We start from the raw sequence: 22,999 nt of genomic DNA, 5'->3' as shown, positions 1-22,999 counted from the left end.
ATTCACCATGAGTGACTCTATGCCCTGTAAGCCAACAATAAGGGAATGAGCGGAGTTTAGAGGGAATTGTCTAACCTAGCCCAGCACTGTTGGGATGAATAGCAGAGGAACATTGGGTTTTGTTTTACCAGTTTCCTTTTCCATGGAATCTTTGAGTGTTGTCTTGTTAATTTTTGCATTTGCTGTATACCACTACATCAGAATATATTCAAATTTACATTTATTCAGTTGCTCCACAATTGTGAAACTCCACGCAGGAAAAATGCAGATAATTTCTGCAAAGGGAAACCCATCTAAATAAAGTGGAAAGACATACAATATTTGGGGAGAAGGGAAGGTTTTAAGCAACTTACATTTAAATGTCAATATGCACTGGAACATTCATCCAAAATGAAGAGTGTAACATGCTGTAGTGCCTAACAAGTGAACTAGCTCCGCAGACAGAAAATTGGCAAGACAAATTGGATCCTGTTTTCTAACTCCAATTCTTCCACTAAGAAATTCTAATCAAGTTCACACAATGTTGGCACCAGACCTGCTTAAATTATTTCCTAGAGATTGATTTATTTTTCAGACCAAAAACAAATTTAAACATATTTTTTCTAAGAACAATCTGTGTATCCATTACAAGCATCATGGCATTTCCTGATATTAGTACCGTATTTACTTGCATCCGCTCCTCCCACAAAAAAACTTGATACTTTATTTATGCATTTCCTCCAAGTAGCCCAAAATTTGAAACAGAGGTCAAACTTTGAGAAAATGCGATTCAAAACGAGCATCAGCCCCTGCAAATGAGCCAGGGCTCTGTTTAGTGAGAGAGAAAAAGCCAGTAGGGATAGCCTCTCCCTTTTTCTAGAACAAGAGCATAGATAGCTGTGGAATTTTGCAACTTCAAAACTTTGCATGTAAAACTGAGACAAGGTTCACAGCCTCCTAAATTCTGTGCTCTCTAAAAATGAAGCGGAGCTCCTTCCACAACACAGGTGCAATGTCAAGGTACTCAGAAGCAGAGAGGCAAGCTTCTCCTAGTCACAGGACTTTTCCCTTCATCTGCAGAGGACTCTAGAACAAAAAAACCCACAAATCAGTAACACTTCACAAATATAGTTTAGCTATTTATCAGTTGTAACTACTTGGAGATTAGTTACTTTTAAAATGTGTTTATATTTTATGATGTTATTACTTGCTCTGAAACAATCCTGCACCTATTCTTTTATGTTGGAGCAAATCAAAGAAATTTCCACTTCTGGACTAGAGGAAACAATCTCCTAGTGTTATACACTAAAATCTAGAAAAAACAGACCTTTTGTGACCACGCACACTAGAAAAATAACTATTTTGGCCATCCAGTCACATCTTTGTGATAACAGAACTGTTCCATTCAGTTCGTGTCTACCGCTTTTCTGGTCTAATACTTTGAGGGGAAACCTATGCTGCCTCCCCACTGCAGATCAAACCCACTATCTAAACCCACCAGTTAAAACAGATTATAGGCTGTCTGTTTGGACCATCCAGCTCTCAGGCACTACCCTTAAGCCCTTTGCTTAACCTCCTGTTGCTGGGCTTGAGCGTACTCAAGCAGGAGCAAGGGGCATTACATTTTTTCCTGATATTAGTACCGTATTTACTTGCATCCGCTCCTCCCCCAAAAAACAGCCTTCCAAAACTAGGGCATGTCTTCAGCAGGGAAGCCAATTTTTTTTGCTGGAATAGAAACATGGAAAACAGAAGTACAGATGCCAGGCTGTAATGGCTGCTACCTCTCTCTGGGCCAGCAAGCAACAGAGGCAGAGTCCTGTTTTAACCCTCTTGCAGCCATTTTCCAATTTAACTCTGCAATTCAGCAGCAGCTGAAAGGGGGTTAACATTACAGCTTTGCCTGAAGCAGCCAAGTGAACTGGTTGAGGGTGGTTGAGCTGTTGCATGCATTCAGTGCTCTGCCGACTGTAAATTTTCACCCCCCACTACATTCTCTCTTCCAAAAGCAAGGCAAGTTCCTTGGGGGGGGGGGGGAAGGTGGAGTATTCAAGACTATGTCATTAATTTTTTCCCATTATTCTAAATTCCACTCCCTCTACCCAGAACCATGTGAAATAACTTCTTCCTTCATTGATATGTACTTGTAGGTACATGCATTTACTCCTTAGCTGAGCATGGACAAGATGTACTGATAATATTCTTGTACATTATTCAAGAGTTGATACTTCCAGCTCTCTGACCATAATTGTTCCTTTTCTTGTTTACTCCCCAAACCGAAAGCGGGGAGGTAAGAGGGGAGGAGTGGCATTAAAAAAAAGAAAAGTGCCTAAAAATTAATGTCTGCGATTGAGTCTTGGGTCTCCTTGTTGTGTCATAGCTCTTACCTAATATCTTACACTCTGCCTCCTCATTTGTTTCTAGTATTAGTGTTGGTTTGACTTTCCTCCATGAGTGTTGTGTTTAGAGTAAACTTTCTGCTACCACTTTCCAGTCTTTTTTTTTTTTACTGGAGATGCTCATTAGGGTCCTTGTGTTATTTACTTGACCATGTAATAAGATACAAAACTACCTGAAAGGAGGCCCAACATTAATGATCTGATGACCCACTCCTACACCACCTATTCACTGCTTTCCCCCACAGCTGTTCATTCTCATTTATCATTTCCTTTTACTTCATTTAGTTCTAATTCCATTTAACATTGTTCTTATAAAAATACAATTTGGTTATTTGCTAATCTTTAACAAGACATTGCACATGCTCTACCAGAACTTGGTTATAATACACTGTGCTGCCTGTGTTACCTATTGATACAGTCATACCTACAAAGGCTTTAAATGTATTGGCCAGAATCTGTCCTATGTACATACTTACATTTGCTTATGAGTCTAGAAAAATGATTATTCCTACTTTAGATATCTTGCTGCTCCTGCCAACACAACACTGGAATTATTGGCGACTGCAAATGGCAGACATCAGGAGCACACCCAAAGGTATACTGAGGACAGAAATAATGTTTACCCAGTTTCTTAGACTGTGCACCTCAGATGGCACTAACTCAGATTTAAAATTAGTCTAATCCTATTTAAACATATACTTTGAGCGTTCCCACCCACCAGTGTATTAATTATACAGTCTTAAAACAAACTAACAGAAAGTTTGCTAGATATCCCTCTTTTTTAAATCTGTGCTGTATAAGAATTATACAGTGAATGAATCGGTTGTTGGTTGTAGCCGTCCACCCAAAGAACCCTGCTTGACAGTGAATGAATTGCACATACATACACACACACACGCACGCATACACAATGCTTGTTCTTCTCAGCTCAAGACCAGTAGTGTATCACATATCACATTTGTCACTGTAATGGGTATATAGCTATTCAAACAATCTATCAACTTTCACTGTACTAAGCCAGCTATTTGGAAACCATACATCAGGTATAGCATAATTCAGGAAATATCTCTTACTATAATAGAACACAGTAGTTTGCATTTTTATACTATCAGTTGGTCACAAAGCCCTTTACAAAGGCATGGCAGGTGATTTCACATCTGCTATGACTTCAAATAGTTTCCGGCAGAGTTGGGATGAAGAAGTCCATGATCAAGAGTCTCAATCCCCTGGAAAACAGCTGTTTGCAAGGTGGAAAGTAAAGCATAAATGACTAAGATCTTAGAAGCAAGCTAATAGCAGAAGTAGCTCATGGCATACTGGAAGAGTGGTAGCTTCAAGACACAATATCCCACTCACTTCATAACCACACAACAGAGCAAGACCCTAACCCAGGGTTGGGCCACATACGAGTTGGTCCGATACAGAAGTGCGTGTGTATGCCAGATCGTGTGCCTGTCTGTGTACCTGTCTGCAGGTGGGGGGGTGAAATCACATTTTAAAGAAAAGTTTTAAATGATGGTAGAGCTCAAATATGTGGTATAGCTGAGCTGTGTTACAATCCAGCAGTACTGTCAAGCAACCACCTTAATGGAGAAGGATGAGAGTTTCTAGAAGGGCTACCATAGGTCTTAGAATGCATAAGGAAAGAATAATCCAGGCTCCTTCTCTTGCCCTTGCTAGTTATGTTACTGGATTCAAATGACAGTAATTTACCGAACCTACAGTAGAAATTCCTAGCAACCAAGACTAAGTAGACATGTTTCTAACTAAATATACATATTCATTATGCTTGAGAAGCTGCAGTATTCTGTGTTTTATTAAAAACAAAGTATTTCAACTACTGCTTAAAGCTTGGCCATCTTCTACTCTGCTGCTCATCAATCTACTATTATACACACATGGCAGTTCTTTTATGTATCCCTGATAGGCGTGCTTAAAAAGGTAATCGCTTGATGTTTCCACTGGCTGTTAGTTGTGGTTTGGGGTGTCTAGTTTGGTATAAAAACCCTGCAGCTACTGAGACTCCTTGTGCACCATAAAAAACAAAGGATCAAACTGAGACTCTTCTGTGATCATGGCTGCTATTTGAAGTAATAAAGTCTTTACGTGGAGCTAATTAAAAAAATATTCCAACTGAAACCCTAAAGCCATTTCAAGGAGTGTTTGATCAGTTCATCTCTTTCATTTCCACCTAATGGCTACACAATCAAAAGAGAAGCAGAGAGGGAATGTATGGCCCTGAAGATGAGAAGGGCTGGATTGTCTTCAAAGAGTTTGCTGTTCCTGTAAGTAGGAGAACTGCATGCTCCAACTAGGACACCACTCCAATGTTTGTTTCCTTCCTTTAAAAGCGGGTTGGCAGCAAATAATTCAGGTAGACATGCACAAAATAAACACGCTTCCTTTTAAGTTGAGAGAGAAGTCTGCCATTCCTGGCTATTTTAATTCAAGCTTCAGAAAGACAAAACCATCATGAATTTATAGCAAAAGTGTAACGGCCCAGGTCATTTAAAATTACAATAGGCTTTAATCATGGTTTTTAAATGCACAGTAACTGTTAAATGTTTTACCAGTTTTTAAAATGATTAAAAAAGCTATCATGAGGCCTACTCAGTTTGCAGCAGCAGCAGTCAGTCAGGCTGGTACAAGATGCCTGTGGCTGTCTCTTACTCAACTCTGCTCTTCTTACTGCTATTCTAGAGCCTGAGAGGAAAGCAGGACTGTACAGACACCATTTATATCAGCTCTGAGACTCTTGTAAATAGATTCTGGGAAAGAACTTTGTAAGTCCTTACGAAGGGCTACACAAGTCCTGACAAACAGTTATGAACGTTCCAGTTTTTTTAATCCTCTCCATAAAGTTCAAGCTTTGGCTTTAAGCAGGTAGGTCTCAAGGTTCTCAATGGAATGGGTCCATCTATTGGATGCCATGCCCTGTTTTCCACACAAATATCCCACTGTCAAGTCATGGATGCATTTTAATGAATTAAAAAAATCAAGACAGTAATGGAATTAGTGACATCTGAATAAAATGCAGCATTTAAGAAACTAGCTTGAACTTTTAAGCCAGAGCTATTTCTCTGTAATAGAAAGACTAAAGGTACTTTTATAAGAATGGACTGTTCCGTACTGTTGATTTGAGGTAGAATGCTTTCATTTTATTCTGCTTAAAACAAGACAATTATTACAGGGTAGCTTTGGTTTAATTCTTTCCACTTTTTTTTCCATGGCTGAAATTTAGCTCAATGATGATACCTTTAATACTCAAACCATACAGAAACATTTTAGAACTATGAACATCAGAGCTGCTAGACAGTTGTCTGTGCCATCAGCACGTTTTATTGTTCAAGAGGTCTATGTTGCCGCTTGACCACCTACATTAAAAAAGTATCATAGCTTACTGGTCTAAACCAGCTGGTTCTCTTTTCTTCAATGCTCCTCACAGTGGAATCTTATTGACTAGATTAGTCCTAACCATTTTTTATGAACCAGTATTGCAACAAGTATTTAGCATGTGTCCAGAAAAAAAACCACAATTTTAAAGAAGTTTTAAACAATGGAGCTCAATTAGGTTGTATAGCTGAGCTGTGTTAAAATCCAGTAGCAGTAGCAAGCAATCACCTTGGCTGCTTACAGATGAGGGACTCCCCCAGTAAAAACCTCCAGTGCTTTACTTTCAGTTCAGCACGCTCCTGCACCAAGCATAGTGTATGCCCAAAACAGGCATCACCTGGGTTTGAATTATGGGGGAGCTTGGTGGGGGGGCTAAGCCCCGCCATAAGAGATGAGAGCCCCCACCGGCCCACCCTGTGCCTTAGGCGGTGGTGGTGGCTCCTTCCTGCTGCCACCACTGCAGACCCCCTACCCCTCCAAGAGTCAGAGGAATACAGTTTGAACCCTGGGCATCGCTTTAGTTTGACCTGGCTCACCCAAAGTCTGAATAGATCATGTGCTTAAGCAGGGATTTTTGGCACTTTCAACTAATAGCTAACTGAATCTTTAGATAAAAGTGCCAAAAAGCCCGGCTGAAGCACGGGATCTATTCCATTCAAAACCCCAGCACTCGAAAGCACATTCCGGCATGCAACTCTGCCATGGTAGCTTGAAGAAGCAGATATTGTAGGGCAGCAAAATCACACTCATGTTATACCCTGGGCCAGATCCAGGGCATGGGGGTAGCTGGTATCAGCCCCATTGCACCAGCAGTAGGGCAAGTGGCTACGCATCACATAGCTTTGTTGTGGCAGAGGTAGGAAAGTGGTGGTAGGGCAGGCATCCACAGGGCTGTTCCATAACCTAGCAATTAGCAGCAGGGACTAAGCTATGCCCACCAGGGCCCCAGGTTCTGTGGCAGGCCACACCTCCACCTCTGCCATGCCCCCAACTTCCATCGCCCAGCAGGTCAGATGGGACAGTTCCAGAGGCTGGATCCAGCCTGCAGGCTGTGCGCGACACTCCTGGTATAGGGAAAATAACCAACTGCAGTGACTTCAAGTCTGGGTGGAGCACTGGTATTTGGCACTCCCAATTGCCAACCTGCCCCCACCCCCACCTCCAGCTGCTGCTGCAGCTGGGCTCTCCCTCCCTCCAGGTTCCTGTCTCTGCCTCTGATTAGCTGAAGGACCCTGTCCTGCCACTAATTGGTGGAGAGTGCCGTCTGTTACATGGCTCTACCCCACTACTGATTGGTGAAAGGGTGTCCGTCATATGGCCCTGCCTCCCACCACTGATTGGTAGAGAGGGGCGTAGCTGCATGACAGGCAGCCCTCAGACAATCAGTGGTGAGGAGCTGGGAGTGCCCGCCATCTTGCCTGCTCACCTTCTATGCTGGCAGCCCCATTTGTGCTGGGCTGCATGGCAGGGAGGACTGCTGGCTACCACTGGGGAGCCAGTGTTTTAGTTCTAGTAAGTTATTTCCTTCCACAGATTTGTGGAGATCACCTGATTTCACGATTTCTGCAAAATCATGATTTGAGTAGGTCCCTACCCATTATGTACTTTGTATATAATTAGATACTTAGATTTCTTTCACTGACCAAGGTAGAACAGTTTGCACTTAGTGCACGAACACGCACCAATGTGAACTGGGTAGTTATTGAACAGAGCTCTGCATCTGAAAAACTGAAATGTCTACAGCTCAGCTACAGGGGAGGGAGCAGTAAGACACTGTTTACTCAAAGCCTGGAACTTTCTCAAGTCAGAGTTTTGACTATATGTGCATACTTCTCAGTTTTTTTACAAGTCTCTTTTAGCTTATTGGGTCAGTTTAACTGGCAGCAGCCACTGGTTCCAAGCCAAGTTACAGTCACTTCTACCTGGCGACACAGTCCCACTGCTACAGCCAATTCTCACCAATTAAATGGCAGGGCCTAAAAAATTTGAAGCCATTCCTAAATTCTAGCAGTTTGACCTTGAAGTCATAATTTCCTGACATCATTTCTGCTTGTTGTCATTGGAATCAGTCCCTCCAAACTCCAACTGCTGAGACTGTTTCCTCTTGTGTACTTGAATTAGAGCATATTAGAGGCAGGCATTCAACTTTGGCCTACCTTCGGACAAGAAAAAAAAAGCCTAAAAAAGACTCATCTTTCTGCAATGAAATCATCATCAGGGGACCCTCCATCAGTGTGCAGATATTTCCAGGGAGCCCGACTCTACTTCTTACAGCACCATATGAAACAGGCTCTCTAATTCCTTGCTGCCTACACAAGCCTACGCATGGCAAGGTGAGGAGGGTAAACAAAAGAATGGCATTTTGTATTGCCCAGGCCTGAGAAATTTTTGCTAGAAACCGGGTGTTCAATAAAACTGCAAACTTCAATAACCCCCATGCTCCCCACCCTCACTTACCCCAAGTTGAGACATATTATTGAACTATTTTTCAGTAGGAACTTCATCCATGGATAAATGTTCTCTGCATGTGATAAACCCCATAATTTAAAACATGTTGCTGACCCTCTGGGACTTTGGCTCATACAACAGTGGTCTGTAGTAGGATCAGTCAAATAACTAAAAAAAGGTGATACTACTTCAAGGAGATAGGAAGAAAGGGAGCTCTAGCCACTTCATTTGCTAAAAGTTAACTCTAGGGAAAATGGCACCTCATTTAATGACAGAAGGGAGAGACGACATATTTTTCTCTGCTACAGAATTCAGTTACTCTATGGAGAGTTAACATACAAAATGACCATACAGTGTGATATCTCCTCCTCTGCTGAGGACTTTGGCAGTAGGTGCATTGTCTTCCCACCTTGGTGCAGGATCTTCTATGCTTTTCTAAGGGAAAGAACAAATCCAGCTGTCATTTGTATTTGTGCAGTTTGAGCAGCAAGTCCCACAAGGTCAGTTTTACAGCTCCATTTTCAAATTTAATATGGTTAAGCATTGCTTAAGTTGAAATAGAAAAGTTTTAAAATACGACATGATGTGCAAGATCTTGATAGAGACTGACTAAATATGAGAGTGACTAGAATTGTTATAGGAGAGGTTTCTATGCCAGAATAAGACTTTTAGGGTTAAAACTATATACTGCCAGTTTGTATGCTGAAGTTAGAAATATTCAAGTCTCCAAATGATGCTGTATTAAGTCTTGAAGTCAGGAGCACTGTGGCCATGGTAAAACAAGAATACTTCAGAAGTGAAATGACTTAACACTGAAATACACAAGTCTGAAGCAGACCAGAAGCTCCCCAAAGATGGCTTGTTCCAAGCAAGATGCTTCTTGTGGGAGCTGAACTACACAGTAGAATTCCTATTGAAGGGAAAAATTAAATTGGAAACCTAATCTGTGGCCACTCCATAACAGGCAAAATAATTTACTACTAGAGTAGCAGTGGCCAGACTACAGCACACATGCCACAAGTGGCAAATCAAGGAGGGGACAAGCAGCATAATGGAGGATGGGACAGGAAGTAGAAAGCAGAACAGCAGATCAGGCAGAGGAAGGGGACTTGAGTGACATTTGGGAAAGGTGCAGGGCTAATCTGTGGCATGCTTGCCAAAAAGATTGCCCCCCCACTGCACTAGAGAATATATACATCTATTCTTCCTCTAATGAGCTGAAGATACAGATTCTCCAAGCACTACAGAACAGGTATGTTAGTATCTAGTTTAGCTGGCATTCAGCAAGGACTGCACGCTAGTCCTGGACCAGTACAGAAGAATTATTATAGGAACAAAGTCAATTAAGCACTACAAAAATTGCCAGGCAATTATCACTAGATGTTTATAATGAAGGTCTGAGTCAGACAGATACTAGTTATGATGTATTATTAAAAGAAAGTTGAACCAAATGGCAAGATTATGGTTTTGAGTGCCTAATTTACTGATAATTAAGTTTGCTGCTCAATTTAAAAGGCTTTTAAATTTACTTAAGTTCCATAACAGATGGGTGTATAGCAAAGGTTTGAGGGCTGACAGCAGCAGCAATGTTACTGGATTATGTTATAAGCAATGCTGAGTTTGGCCCAGGAGCAGCGTGAGATGCACGAGTGAAAGCCCGCTGCGCCCCCACACCCCCCCTCAATGACCCTCAACTGCCGTGGAGTGCCCCCGCTGACCCTCAGCAGCAACTGCAGGTAAGCGGGGTCCCATGGTGGGAGGGACTAGCCCAGCCTAGCTGCAGGGAGGTGGCTAGGCCAGAGTCGAGGAGGGTCTTGCTCTGCCCTGGTCCCTGCTTCGCCCAGCCCCATGGGGAGCCGCGCGAGTTAGCGCAGGAGGGCCTGAGGCCCTGCCAGCACACCCCCTAGGGAAGTCAGTCCTAGCCGTAGCCAGACCACCAACGGCATGACATGGATGGGCACACACCGCACCCCAAGGATCCCCTCGAGGCCTGTGGCCTCCCCCCTGTGGCTCTTCAGAGACCTCCATCCTGATGAAGCCCATGGTTCCGGGCTCCACGTGGACAGAGCCCCTGGCTCTTGGTTGTGGGGGCTGCTTGCCACTTTTTCAGGCTCTGGGGTCCGGGAGCATGGCCACCTCCCCTTGCTGGCCCACTGAGCAACTCTTGCAAAGCCAGCAGGCCAAGGCACTCTAGGGAGCCCACCCCTGCCCCAGCCCTGGCACGCTCTGCAGGCAAGGCAGGGGTCCCCAAAGAGACGCTTGCTTGCCTGTACACAAATGCCAGGAGCTTGGGGAATAAACAGGAGGAACTGGTCCTCCTGCTTAACACAAATAAATATGTTGTCATAGGGATAACGGAGACCTGGTGAGACTCCACCCGTGACTGGGCCACAAGTATAGATGGCTATTATCTTGTACAGGAGAGATCGTGAGGACAAAAGGGGCGGGGGCATAGCTCTCTACGTCAAGGAAAGCTATGCATCCCTGCAAGCTGACATTGGCGCCCAAGGTGGATGACTGGAGACCCTCTGGGTGAAAATCCATGGTGAACATGGCACAGGAGACACAATGGTGTGAGTCTATTACAGACCTCCTACCCAGGATCAAGAGCTTGACCTGGAGTTCGCCATGGAATTGGCGGAGGCCACATGCTCCCGGCCCATGGTTGTCATGGGAGACTTTAACTACCCGGACATCTCATGGGAAGAGCACTCAGCCAAATCCAAACGGTCACCAAGTTTTCTCATGTGTGTGGATGACCTCTATCTGATGCAAAAAGTCTACGGGCCGACAAGAGGTAAAGCGCTGCTTGACCTGGTACTGGCAATGGGCGATGACCATATCAGTGACCTAATGATAGAAGGGAAGCTGGGTGACAGTGACCACAAGCTGATTACCTTCACCATCCACCGTAAAGCTAGCAAGTCAGTCAGCAATACAGAACTTCTTCACTTCAGGGAAGCTGACTTTGACAAGTTCAGGAGGCTTGTCAGTGCAACCCTAAAGGATCACAACCCAAAGGGGAGGGGAGTTCAGGATGAGTGGTTGCTACTCAAGGGAGTGATCCTCGATGCACAAGCAAAGTCTTTCCCATCTCAGAGGATAGGCAGCAAAAGGGCACAGCAGCCCCCTTGGCTCTCCAGGGAACTAGCGGACCTCCTGTGTCTAAAAAGAAAGGCCTACAAAGGATGGAGGATGGGATCCACCTCCAAGGAGGAATGTTCTGCACTGGTCTGGACCTGTAGAGACCAAACCAGGAAAGCCAAGGCTGCACCTGAACTCCAACTGGCTACAAGTATCAAGGACAATAAAAAGTCCTTTTTTAGATATGTGGGGAGCTGGAGGAAAAGCAACGGCAACACTGGACCCCTGCTTAACCAGATGGGACAACTGACAACCAATGCCAAGGAAAAAGCCAACTTGCTAAATGGGTACTTTGCGTTGGTCTTTCACCAGTCCCATGAGATGCCCCTGCCCATTATGGGACAGGGAGGCCTGGGTGAGGGAGATTCCTTGCCCTCCAGCAATACTGACCTTGTGAGGGAACACCTTGAGAGGCTGGACACCTTCAAGTCAGTTGGCCCTGACAGCTTACACCCCAGGGTACTAAAGGAGCTGGCGAGCATCATAGCTCAGCCACTGGCACGGATCTTCGAAAACTCCTGGCCCTCTGGTGAAGTGCCCAAAGACAGGAAGAAGGCTAATGTGGTGTCTATGTTCAAGAAGGGGAGGAAAGTGGATCCTGCAACCTACAGGCTTGACCTCTATTCCAGGGAAGATCCTAGAAAAGATTAAAGAGACCATTCTCAACAGACTGGCTGATGGCAAAATCCTGAGGGATAGCCAGCACGGGTTTGTTGCAGGTAGGTCTTGCTTGACCAATTTTATTTACTTTTACCACTAGGTGACCTATCACCTGGACAAGGGAGAAGAGATTGATGTCATATATCTTGACTTCAGAAAAGCCTTCAATCTGGTATCCCATGATCACCTCTTGGCAAAACTGGCCAACTGTGGGCTCGGCTTCTCCACGATACGCTGGCTGGGGAACTGGCTATGTGGCCAGACCCAGAGAGTGATGGTTGATGGAAGTCAATCGTTGTGGTGCCCTGTGATCAGTGGGATCCCTCAAGGCTCTGTCCTTGGGCCTATACTATTCAACATCTTCATTAATGATGTGGACATTGGAGTCAGAAATGGACTGGCCAAGTTCGCCGATGACACCAAACTTTGGGGTAAAGCGTCCACACCTGAGGACAGGACGGTGATCCAGGCAGACCTTGACAGGCTCAGGAAATGGGCGGACAAGAACTTGATGGTGTTTAACACCGAAAAATGCAAGGTTCTCCACCTTGGGAGGAAAAACCTGCAGCATGCTTATAGGCTCGGCAGTGCTATGCTGGTTAGCATTATGGATAAAAGGGACCTGGGGGTCATGATTGACCACAAGATGAACATGAGCCTTCAATGTGATGCTGCAGCTAGTAAAGTGAGCAAAACGCTGGCTTGCATCCATAGATGCTGCTTAAGCAAATCCCAGGATGTCATCCTCCCGTTGTACTCGGCCTTGGTGAGGCCGCAGGTGGAGTACTGTGGCCATTTTTGGGCTCCACAATTCAAAATGGATGTGGAGAAGCTTGAGAGAGTCCAGAGGAGAGCCACGTGCATGATCAGAGGTCAGGAAGACAGACCTTACAATGAGAGGCTGAGAGCTATGGGACTCTTCAGCCTGGAAAAGCACAGGCTCAGGGGTGATCTGGTGGCCACCTATTAAGTTTATCAGGGGTGCTCATCAGGATCTGGGGGAATGTCTGTTCACCAGAGTGCCCCAAGGGATGACAAGATCGAATGGTCACAAACTCCTCCGTGACCATTTCAGGCTGGACATAAGGAAGAACTTCTTAACTGTCTGAGCACCCAAGGTTTAGAATAGACTGCCACCGGAGGTGGTTCAAGCAGCTACCTTGAATGCCTTCAAGAGACATTTGGATGTCTGTCTTGGTGGGATCTTATGACTCCTGCTGACTTCCTGCCCTTTGGGCAGGGTGCTGGACTCAGTGATCTTCTGAGGTCCCTTCGAGCCCTAATGTCTATGCAATCTATGAAATCTATGAATACTGGGCACATCTACACGAGATGCTTAACTTCGCATTAGCATAGTTTACTGTGAAATAAGCATGTGCGTCTACATGTACACCTAATCCCGAGTAAATCTGCTACCTGCAAATACAAGCAGCAACTTTACTTGTGATTAGTAATGGCGCTGTAGTGCTCATGCAGATGCCTGACCAGGAGCAAAGTCTGCTTCTGGCCAGCTGTTCACCATGGGGCTGGACATAGCCTGCTGCTGGGGCAGGCTCCATCACAGGATGCTAGCTGCCCCACTGGCAGATCGGGGCAGGGGGCTGGGATCTACCCCCCTCCTGCAGCTCTTTCCAAGCCCTGTTCCCCTGATCAGGAGGCCAGGGCCAGGAGCTCCCCCCCTTGGTGGCAGCGGGGGCCCATTGCAGGGCTGAAGGGAACTGTGTGCAAATCTTCTCCCTAATCCCTGCATACATAGATGTCTGCTCAAAACTCCTTACTCTGGAGTAGTTTACACCAGAGTAAATTTCAGCCAGAGCAAATGCATGTGTAGATATGCCCACTGTAGTTTGTTTCTAAACCAGCAGCTAATTAAACCCATTAATAAAATGATGAGACAGGCTTGACAGACTGGTTCACCACAGCTAACATTATACGCTGGAGTTTTAGAAGGTCTCAGGAAACTGAGGGAGGTTTTGCCTCATTTCAGATTTAGTTCCGAAAAATTAAGTTTCTTCAATTGTGCTTTAGATCATTACAAATGGAAGTTTTGTTTAAACTTTGTTATTAAGACTACTTAGCCAACTTTTTTTTGTTAAGCAAACCACAACAGCAAACTGCCTGCATAAACAGATGTCCTCAGAGAGCCTTCCCATTACGAGAATTGTTGTTTTCCATTTGTTTTCCTAATGAAGACGTATTGGCAGCAGCAAGCAAAATAGGTTGTTGCAAAATCTCAATATATTCCGTTTAGCTTTAAGATTTTTTTTTTTAATGATATCTGGAATGGTAGGCAGAATGATGGCACTAATGCTAACTCTGCACAATAACAAATCATTTATGGGCTCTGACAGCCCTGTCACTCATCCAAGCTTGAAATCATGCAGCTAAAAAAACTCCAATGGCTGTAACAGGAGAAAAATAGCTATCACTATTTACTGTGCTGGTCTTATTTAGCATATATTTACCTAAAGTTCACACCTAAGGCTCAGTCTGTCCATTTCAGTTACTGTGGAGAAAACATCTCTTTTTGTTAATAGTAATTTCTTACTTTTCACTTCTCAGTTAGAGGTTTACTTCTAAAAGCCAGGAAAGACTGAAGAATGAAGACACGGTTTCTCTGCTACACTAAATATAAACCTCATTAAAACTAGCCAGGATGAAACAAGAACCCTTTTTAGACTAGACTAGACCCTTCCTGACATTGGTTGGAAGAAGGAACATGTAAACTTAACTCATTAGCAGAAAAGGGAACGTTTCTGTACAAATACCATAGGAAAAAAAAACAGTTGGGGAGGAGGGGAAAGAGTTCTAGATCATTGTTTTGTAACTCAAGTTATTATGTATTAAGCTTGATCAAAACAAAAGAAGTTAAACATTTATCTAGCTTCCTACACTCTGACATTTAATCAGATTAAGGTGACTATCACTAGTAGAAACCAAATACAAGACCAAAGAGCTCACCTGAAATTAAGGTTTCCTCATGTACATCCAACTACTAGTACCATATCAATCTACCATGATTTCCCCTCTGTTACTAACATACATGTGACCGATGTATTAATGGCAGTCATGCTGCAAGGACTACATGTGTAGACGAAACAAGGGGCACATGTGCATGACACTTTAAAGTGAGTTAAATGCTTTTGCACCACTTTAAAGGTGTTGGTGTCTGCATGCGTCAGTGGCATATCGTGCAGTAATTCCAGCCGCTGTAGCAAATTCAGCGGTGTAATGCACCTTAAATGACTTGGGGCAGAGCAAACTAAAACTCCTCTGAGGAGTTTTAGTTTGTTGCCCTACAGCTGCAGAGTGAAGCACTGGGCTCTGTGCAGCGCAGAGGCTCTGCAGGAAGCCCTGCAAGCAGCCTGGGAAAGCAGGCTCTGTCCAAGGAAAAAGGAAAAAAAAGGGAGCAATCTTTTTTTTTTCCCCCCCAGAGCCTGCCTGAGCTGCATGGGGGCTTGGTGCTTCCTTCTGTGGCTGTGGTGCCCCCTGCGACTGCCCAAGCTGGGTGCCTGTGGATGGGTGCCGCCACTGCCAGGGAGGGAAGGGAAGCACCAGCCCTGCCCTGCAGCCCAGGGACTGCTCCACCTGCTGGCAGCTCGTCCTCCCCTCCCTGCCGCCAGACAGGCAGGTAAGTGGGTGCATGCACAGCACGGGGGTTTAAAGGGCCCTAAATTGAAGCAGTGTTTTTCTACCGCTTCAATTTAGGGCCCCCGTTTCATCTACAGATGCCCTATGGGAAAAGTTCTTCACAACAGGATGCTCACATAAAGAACAATTGTTTAAATATACACACAAATGCTGCATCTAAAACAAGATACAAGCTAATTTTGTTCCTGCTTACTGTAGCTCTGACAACATGGATTGCAGGGTTCTGCAAATTCCTGGAACGCTGGCAGTGGAGGATCACTTTTATGACAAAAGCATCGCTGCCCTGTATCCAAACTGCTATAGACACATGCTTTAGCAATGCTGGTAGTCTTCATTTCATAGTTGGTAGGACTGGAAGGGACCTGAGCAGATCATCAAGTCCAACCTCCTGCCATGGCCAGTCCAATCGTGGCTGTGCACAGGGATTAGAGACAACCAGATCCCTTAAGAACTAGAAGTAAAAATTTATCAGACTTTTGCTACAGACATCTGGTTCTGCTTTCAGGAAGCTGCCAGATCATCCTCCGCTCTGATTCTTTGGAAGAGGACTTCAGAAAGCGTCCTGAAGCATGACTTAAAAAATGAACCAGATTTGAATTTTGTGGCGAACACTCTACATATATCCCTTTTGCCAGGCCCTGGTAACAGTATGAGGCCTGGGTTCAAATTTGGGTGACTGAGGGGGAGGGGGAAGAGTAGGAGTAGGGAAGAGTGAAGAGGCTGACTCAAGGCCTCACCCAGAAACCTGGGTAAAATCCACTTTACTGGGGGTCCTAAAAGAAAAAAAAAAACTTCCCCACTCAAATTTTGTAACAAACAGAAAACAATAGTTTAATAAAAAGTTAAAAATGTAAATGAAAATAAACTAAGCCTTATCAAACTCTAACCCCAACTATTAAATATCCCAAACTCCCTAGGTCTCTTGATTTCAGTCTATATCTGAAAACTCCTCACCCTGTGAGTTGCTACTTGCCCAGTCTAAGCGGGGGCGGAGGAGGGAGAGGGCTAGAAATCTCCTTTCAGATTGCTGGCTGGAAATCTCATCACTGGCCACCTGATGCTACAAGGGATCTGCCACCACTGATTTCTCACTGCTGTTTGGAGTCACTCCTAAAGCATGCTGCCTACTGTTGGTATGTGGTTGCCACTCCGCTGCTCAGACAGTGCCACTGGGTCGGCAAGTGTGGTCTCCTCTCTGCTGCTCAGGGTTGCTACTGCTGCTTTGGTCTCTGCCACCTGCTGCCTCTCAGGATCATCACCACTGGGTTGTCGTTGAGACTGGTGCTGAAGTGAGCTATCTGCCACCACTGCTTTTGGGAGTGCCACCAGGGTGCTGGCTGCCTGTTGCCACTTGCGACTGCCACTTGTCGGGATCACCACCTGCCGCCACTGTGTAAGCACCACTGGGACCTCTGCTACCTCTACCCACTCAGGCACCCCTCTAGGAGGTCAACTATTGGTCTCTCTAGTAAAGACAGCTTCAACTGTCTCTTACAAGTGAAGATTTTAGTAGTTTCAGCAAGAATGCCTTCAAAGTGGGGAATCCACTCTGGAGTCTTCCTAGGAGCTCTCTCTTAAGAAGAGCACAAATACAAACTGTAGGCCTCGGCTCAGGTCACACTGAGCACCAACCAACCTTTGGTAATCCCTCTCCCACAGCCCATGTGCCTTCATAAAATTAGAGGAGGGAGGCCTAGCGACACAAAGATCTTGCCGGTGACACAAAGACTTGTCCCCCCTCAACCCCTTACATTTAAATTTAAGACACAAATCAGCGGATAGCCACAATTAGGGTCTTAACTTTTTGAACCTGCGTACCCAGGGAGGGTGTGCAATTTTTAGAACACTTACAGTAGTCACATGATCAACCATACGAAACCTGTTTTATATTATACAAAATGTCATTATATATAGCAACTGACCTGCCATTGAGAAAGCTGCCTCTTTCTTTCAAAATGTAATCATTCGGCTATGTTAAATTGCCCTAGTAGCTAATCACAGTTGCCAGGACTGTAGGAAGGCTTGAGACAACACTGCTTCAAAGCAGAGGTACCAAAATTCTGAAGAAAAGATCAATTTGTAATTTTGTTACAGAGTTCAGAAGTGATCAGTGGGCAAACTTTGGCCTTGCCTGACTACAGAATACGCTTCTGCAGGTAAGAGTAAATTTGATAAGGTGTTTTTATCAAAAGGACTTATGAAATTCCTCTGTCCATCAAAGACATCCTGCAATGTAACTGGGATGTTTACTTCCCTCTCCCTGCCCAGCTGAGCATTTCTCTCTTCCTTTGCCCTCATCTGCCCTTCTACCAACCATTTTAGGATTTTTCTCATCTATTCCTTCAGGGAATTTCCTCTAATTTCCTCCAGGGATTCTCCAGTCCCCTTGAGGATTCTCCTACATCCCATTCCCTGACAGCAAGTAGTAGGAGGTAGAAAGGACCTCCTTCCTGAAGCTGGAGATGCTCAGCAGCAGCTACAAGTGAGGGGAAGAGGAGGAAGCAAAGAAGCAGTTTGGAAGGAAAAGGATGGGTCTCAGCTGCCTGCATCCAATTAGCTGGCAGATGAGGTTCTTTGGGTAAAATGTGGTATCTTTTATTTGATCAACTAGACAGTTGGAAAAATTATTCTTTGCAAGCTTGTTTGAGGAAGGTTCTGGGGGCTTTGTCTCCATGTTTCCTCCACTCTTGGAGATGGGGAGCAGAGTGAAGAGGCTGTTCCCTGATCATTCCCCAGACTCCAGTCTAGGGAAGGCATGGGGAGACTTCCTCCCCTACCACTCCATTCCCCCAGGGACCAGGAGGGGTAGAGCAGCTACTACTTCCCGTGCCTTCCCCAGACCAGGATCATCCTGGACTCAGGAAGGTGCGGATATTAGGGGCAACTGGGCAGCTGCAGGCTGAACACCTGTACAGTCATCTCTCAGAAAGCTTTTGATTGGTAGAAATTTCTCAGACATTTCCACCAGTAGAAATGGACATCTGCTCATGGCCCAACACTTCATGCTGTCCTGATCACTTAAAGGTACAGAGCCTTAATTCAGGTCAAGTTAGTGGCACTTCCCAGCTCTGCAAAATACTTCCCTTTCAACTGGAATCACTTCAGTTTCTCTCAGGATCCCTCAAGGCTCCTGTTTCTTCTGTATACAAAACATAACTATGAATCACTTTCATCGAAGCCAGAGCTGTACAACTTCTAAACCCCTAGGGACCACACATCACAAGGACTACACCAGGGGCACTGTGCTGGTGCCCTCTCCCCACCCCATCTTCCCCCCAGTGTCATATGGGCACATAAGCACAATCCACCCAAGACAAATGCAACATGCTCCCCACCTCCCCGATGGCATGAATGCAATCCCCCCCAGGCATCACCATGAACTCCCCATCAACTTCCATGCTGCCATACTGCCCTGTCCTCTGGGCAAAGGCAGGAAGTGGCAGTCAAAGTGCTTACTGGGGGTGGGGGGGGGGTCTGGAGGAGAGGGGTGGCAGCCAGGCAAGAGCCCCCTTGCAGGCCACATGCAGTTCATGGACCATCAGCTGGACAGTTCTGATTTATGCATGATACCACTGACAGACCATTACAGACTGTAGTGCTGCATTGATTTATCGCACATGGCTGTACGAGGAAATAAAATAATTGTCAGGACCCCACCACATGAATCTCCACATGGAAGAGCTCAGACACCTGGTCCTTTTCATACATTTTCTTTTCTTACAGTTAGAAAGTTCAAGAAGATAGCTAATTTATACCTTCTGAAGTGAGAAGAGAGTCTTTAAGGCTCTCCTTGTCTTGGGCTGTCAAATCACATAACATGCTTGAAAAGAAATAGGGCACAGAAACTGACACAGCTGCTAAATGAACTTTGACAGTCCCTAAAGCCAAATCAGATTTTAATAGACATTTATCCACAATAGCAGAGACAAATGGATGTCTGAACAAGATTTTCAGCTCAGAAAAAAGACTTTTCACTTTACTATATGAAGGCATCTCATTAACATTTTATAATTTTCTTAACAATGAATTACTTTACTTCCAACAGTCAGGTCCAACTGGTTATGCTTCCATAGCTGCTATCCTTTTGGCTCCAGGCAGCTATCCCTTTTTTATCTGGATAGAGAATATGACCCTATTTCTAAGAGTGGCAGTTTAGAAGCATTGGAATTTAACTAGAAGTTTCTGCCAAAGTTACCAGACTCCATTACCTAAGCAGTCCTGCCCTATAGGGAGCCATTAATAACACTGGAGACATTTGCAGCATTTACACCCCAGGGAAGTATGTGCAGAAAAATTCAAAGTTATGTGCTGAGGCCCGGGGGTTGCATGTGGTAGCATGGAGCTGGCCTGGCCTGGCCTGGTCCGGCCCATGCCTTTGGACCAGACCAGGCTGGTTCCATGCCAGTACTTGGGGCTTGCAGCACTGGCACATGGCGGCATGGAGCCCACCCAGCTCAATGCCATGCAGACCAAAGGCCGTGGAGACATAAACCATTGGGCTGGGTGGGCTCCATGCCTCTGCAAAAGTGTCTTCCCATTGGAGCCAGCCCAGTCCAGCCTGATAGCATGTGGCTCCTGCCTGCAGTGCTGCGAGCCACACATGCTGGCAGGGACACCACCTGGTGTGCGTCAAAGGTGCACACCAGCGGGCCATCTTCACGCTGCCATGTGCAGCCCCCAGGACTCACTCAGAGCTATGTGCCACTGGGGGGCTCTGCCTGTCATGGCCATGAGTACCCCCAGGGCCCACTGCCTCCTGCTGGTGCTGGTGGCAGGGTCTGTGCACCAAGGGGTGGGGGGAATCCCCACACCCACCCCTCCTTCCCCTACAGGCAGGAGCTCCCCTCCCCACTCGCCCGCTGTCCAGTTGCATACCACCACGCTCAGTGCCTCCATATGGCGCTCCAAGCTGGAGTGCCAGGAGCCCCGCGGCGGTGGAGGCACAGAGCCCGCCTGGGTTAAATTATGCAAAATTATGTAATTATGTGCAATCATACATTTTATGTGCAAAATTGCGCGGGTGCATACTTGCCTAATTCCCCAGGCATTTTAGCTTCCCAAAGCAACAAGGAAGAAAACAAAGTACTCAGATGAAGCCTCTTGCTGTAGCCCAATAAAGATGCGTGTAAAAAACAAACAAACTCCCCTTTCTTCTCCATTCTGCAGGAGAAATGGTGACACTTATTGCAAGCAGCTCTTAGAGTTTTTCACCAACAAGAGCACACAACGTACAGAATTCTTGATCCCCCCCCCCCACACACACACACACACAAGACCCAGCTAATCTCGTCAACAGGACACTGCCCTTGCCAAATGGATGATGCAGAAAAGGAGCAACAGCAGTGAGGAAAACATGGTGATGGAAGCACAACTTCAGGCAAACTGCTTTCTAGATAGTGGACACCAGTATGGGCAAGCAAATAAAACTACAGCAGTGATGTCAGGCACACAGCAGTCAGGACAGGCAATGACAATAACTTCCAATATTATTTAGCTTTATATCCCACTATATCCAGAATGGCTTACAATAAATGACAAACAGCAATAGTAAATTCCCTAAACAACACCCAAAGACTAGAAGACTCCACCCCACTTTCTCACCCTGAAGAACAGCCCCTTCACCAAGCCCCAACTCCCATTCACAGTTAGGTAAATGAGCTCTACTGCTGCGATACCTTTACCTTTTGACTTTTCTCCCCCATTTAATAGTCACTTGCTGCATCTTATTTTAAGTTGGATTATCTACACTACTGAGCAAGGACCCTGTTCACATCAATTATTTTATTTGCCCACTATTCAAAGACCATTTTTCACTACCATGAGCACTGTTTGCATCAGAGCTGACCTAAAGCCCCACTAAGAGGGAGAGATCCAGGATACCAGAGACCAATGCTGCTGAAGCTAGTTCACTATCCATTCGCAAGACATCTTGATTGCTGGCCACAGTACATTTAAAGTACTGTGGCCAGTACTCCATCCTCATGGAGTGCAAGTGTGATCACCAGCAATAAGCAAACTAGTTCTTTACAGGCAAGTGTACAGGATGAAAAAAAAGTGGTGGATCACAGTGTGGAGGCCTGTATTCTAAAGTAACATAAGTCTAGTTGAGCCGTTACAGGTTTCCCTCAATTTATGCAGGTTCTTTATATGCAAATTCACTCTTATGTGGTGAGCATATGTAGACCCATAATTCACTGTATGTGAGGTAAATTCGCTCTTATGCAATCAGCATAGATGCCCCCCCACCCAAGCACATAAGTCTGTGGGTGGGGGGAAAGGGCCAGGTCAACTCCTTGGACCTGCTTGTGATGCATCTGTGGATGCATGACAAAGTGCGGTTAGCCTTCCTGACCGCACCCTCACATTGGTGGCCCATGTTCATCTTGGAGTCTATAATGACTCCAAGATCCTTTTCTGCCACTGTGCTGATGAGAAGGGAGTTCCCCAGCCTGTAGGTATGCTGCTGGTTCTTTCTGCCTAGGTGCCTTGCACTTGTCAGTAATGAATCCCATGTTGTTCTCATCTGCCCACCCCTGTAACCTGTCCAGATCCAATTGCAGCCTGTCCCTCCCTTCTCGTGTGCCCACTTCTCCCCAGATCTTAGTGTCATCCGTGAAATTGAACAAGGTGCTTTTCACCCCTTTGTCCAAGTCGCTGATGAAGATGTTGAACAGTGCGGGCCCAAGGACTGAGCCCTGGGGAACCCCACTGCCTACATCCCTCCAGGTCAAAAAAGACCCATCCACCACCACTCTCTGGGTGCAGCCCTCCAGCCAATTGGTGACCCATCTGACTGTGCAGACATCGACACCACAATCTCCTAACTTTTTAACGAGAATGGGGTGAGAGACAGTGTCGAAGGCCTTCCTAAAGTCCAGAGAGACTACATCCACCATGACACTTGCGTCCAAGGATCTTGTGACCTGGTCGTAGAAAGCCACCAGGTTGGTCTGACAGGACCTGCCCCTAATGAACCCATGTTAATTGCCCCTAAGCATACATTCCCCTGCTTGCCCCTCACAGATGTGCACCTGGATAATTTTCTCAAAGAGCTTCCCCAGGTCCAAGGTAAGACTAACAGGCCTATAATTTCCTGGGTCCTCCTTACTCCCTTTTTTGAAAATGGGGACATTGGCCCTTTTCCAATCCTCTGGCACCTCAGAGCACCACGAGTGCTCGTAAAGCCATGCCAGGGGTCCCGCAATGACCTTTGCTAATTCCCTCAGCACTCTGGGGTGGAGATCGTTAGGACCTGCTGATTTGAACATGTCCCACCAGAAGTTCCCTGACTAGGTCCTCTCTGACCCTGGGCCTGGCTGTGCCTC

At 45.6% G+C, this 22,999-nt stretch overlaps 1 protein-coding gene across 2 annotated transcripts in view; it reads right to left on the bottom strand.

Moving 5' to 3' along the window:
* Window positions 1-203: 203 nt before the first annotated feature.
* Window positions 204-22,999, bottom strand: part of FKBP6 (FKBP prolyl isomerase family member 6 (inactive)) — a 66,842-nt gene continuing 44,046 nt past the window's right edge. For both annotated transcript variants that reach the window (XM_059717657.1, XM_006258807.4), the window contains exon 9: window positions 204-1,065. In XM_059717657.1, the coding sequence (XP_059573640.1) occupies window positions 1,033-1,065 (33 nt within the window). In that variant the 3' untranslated portion in view covers window positions 204-1,032. The remainder of the gene's footprint in view (window positions 1,066-22,999) is intronic.

The sequence above is a fragment of the Alligator mississippiensis genome, chromosome 14 (genome assembly GCF_030867095.1).
Source record: "Alligator mississippiensis isolate rAllMis1 chromosome 14, rAllMis1, whole genome shotgun sequence".
Classification (NCBI taxonomy): Eukaryota; Metazoa; Chordata; order Crocodylia; family Alligatoridae; genus Alligator; species Alligator mississippiensis.
The sequence above is the reverse complement of the archived record's forward strand: the minus strand, read 5'-3'. Positions and strand labels throughout refer to the sequence as shown.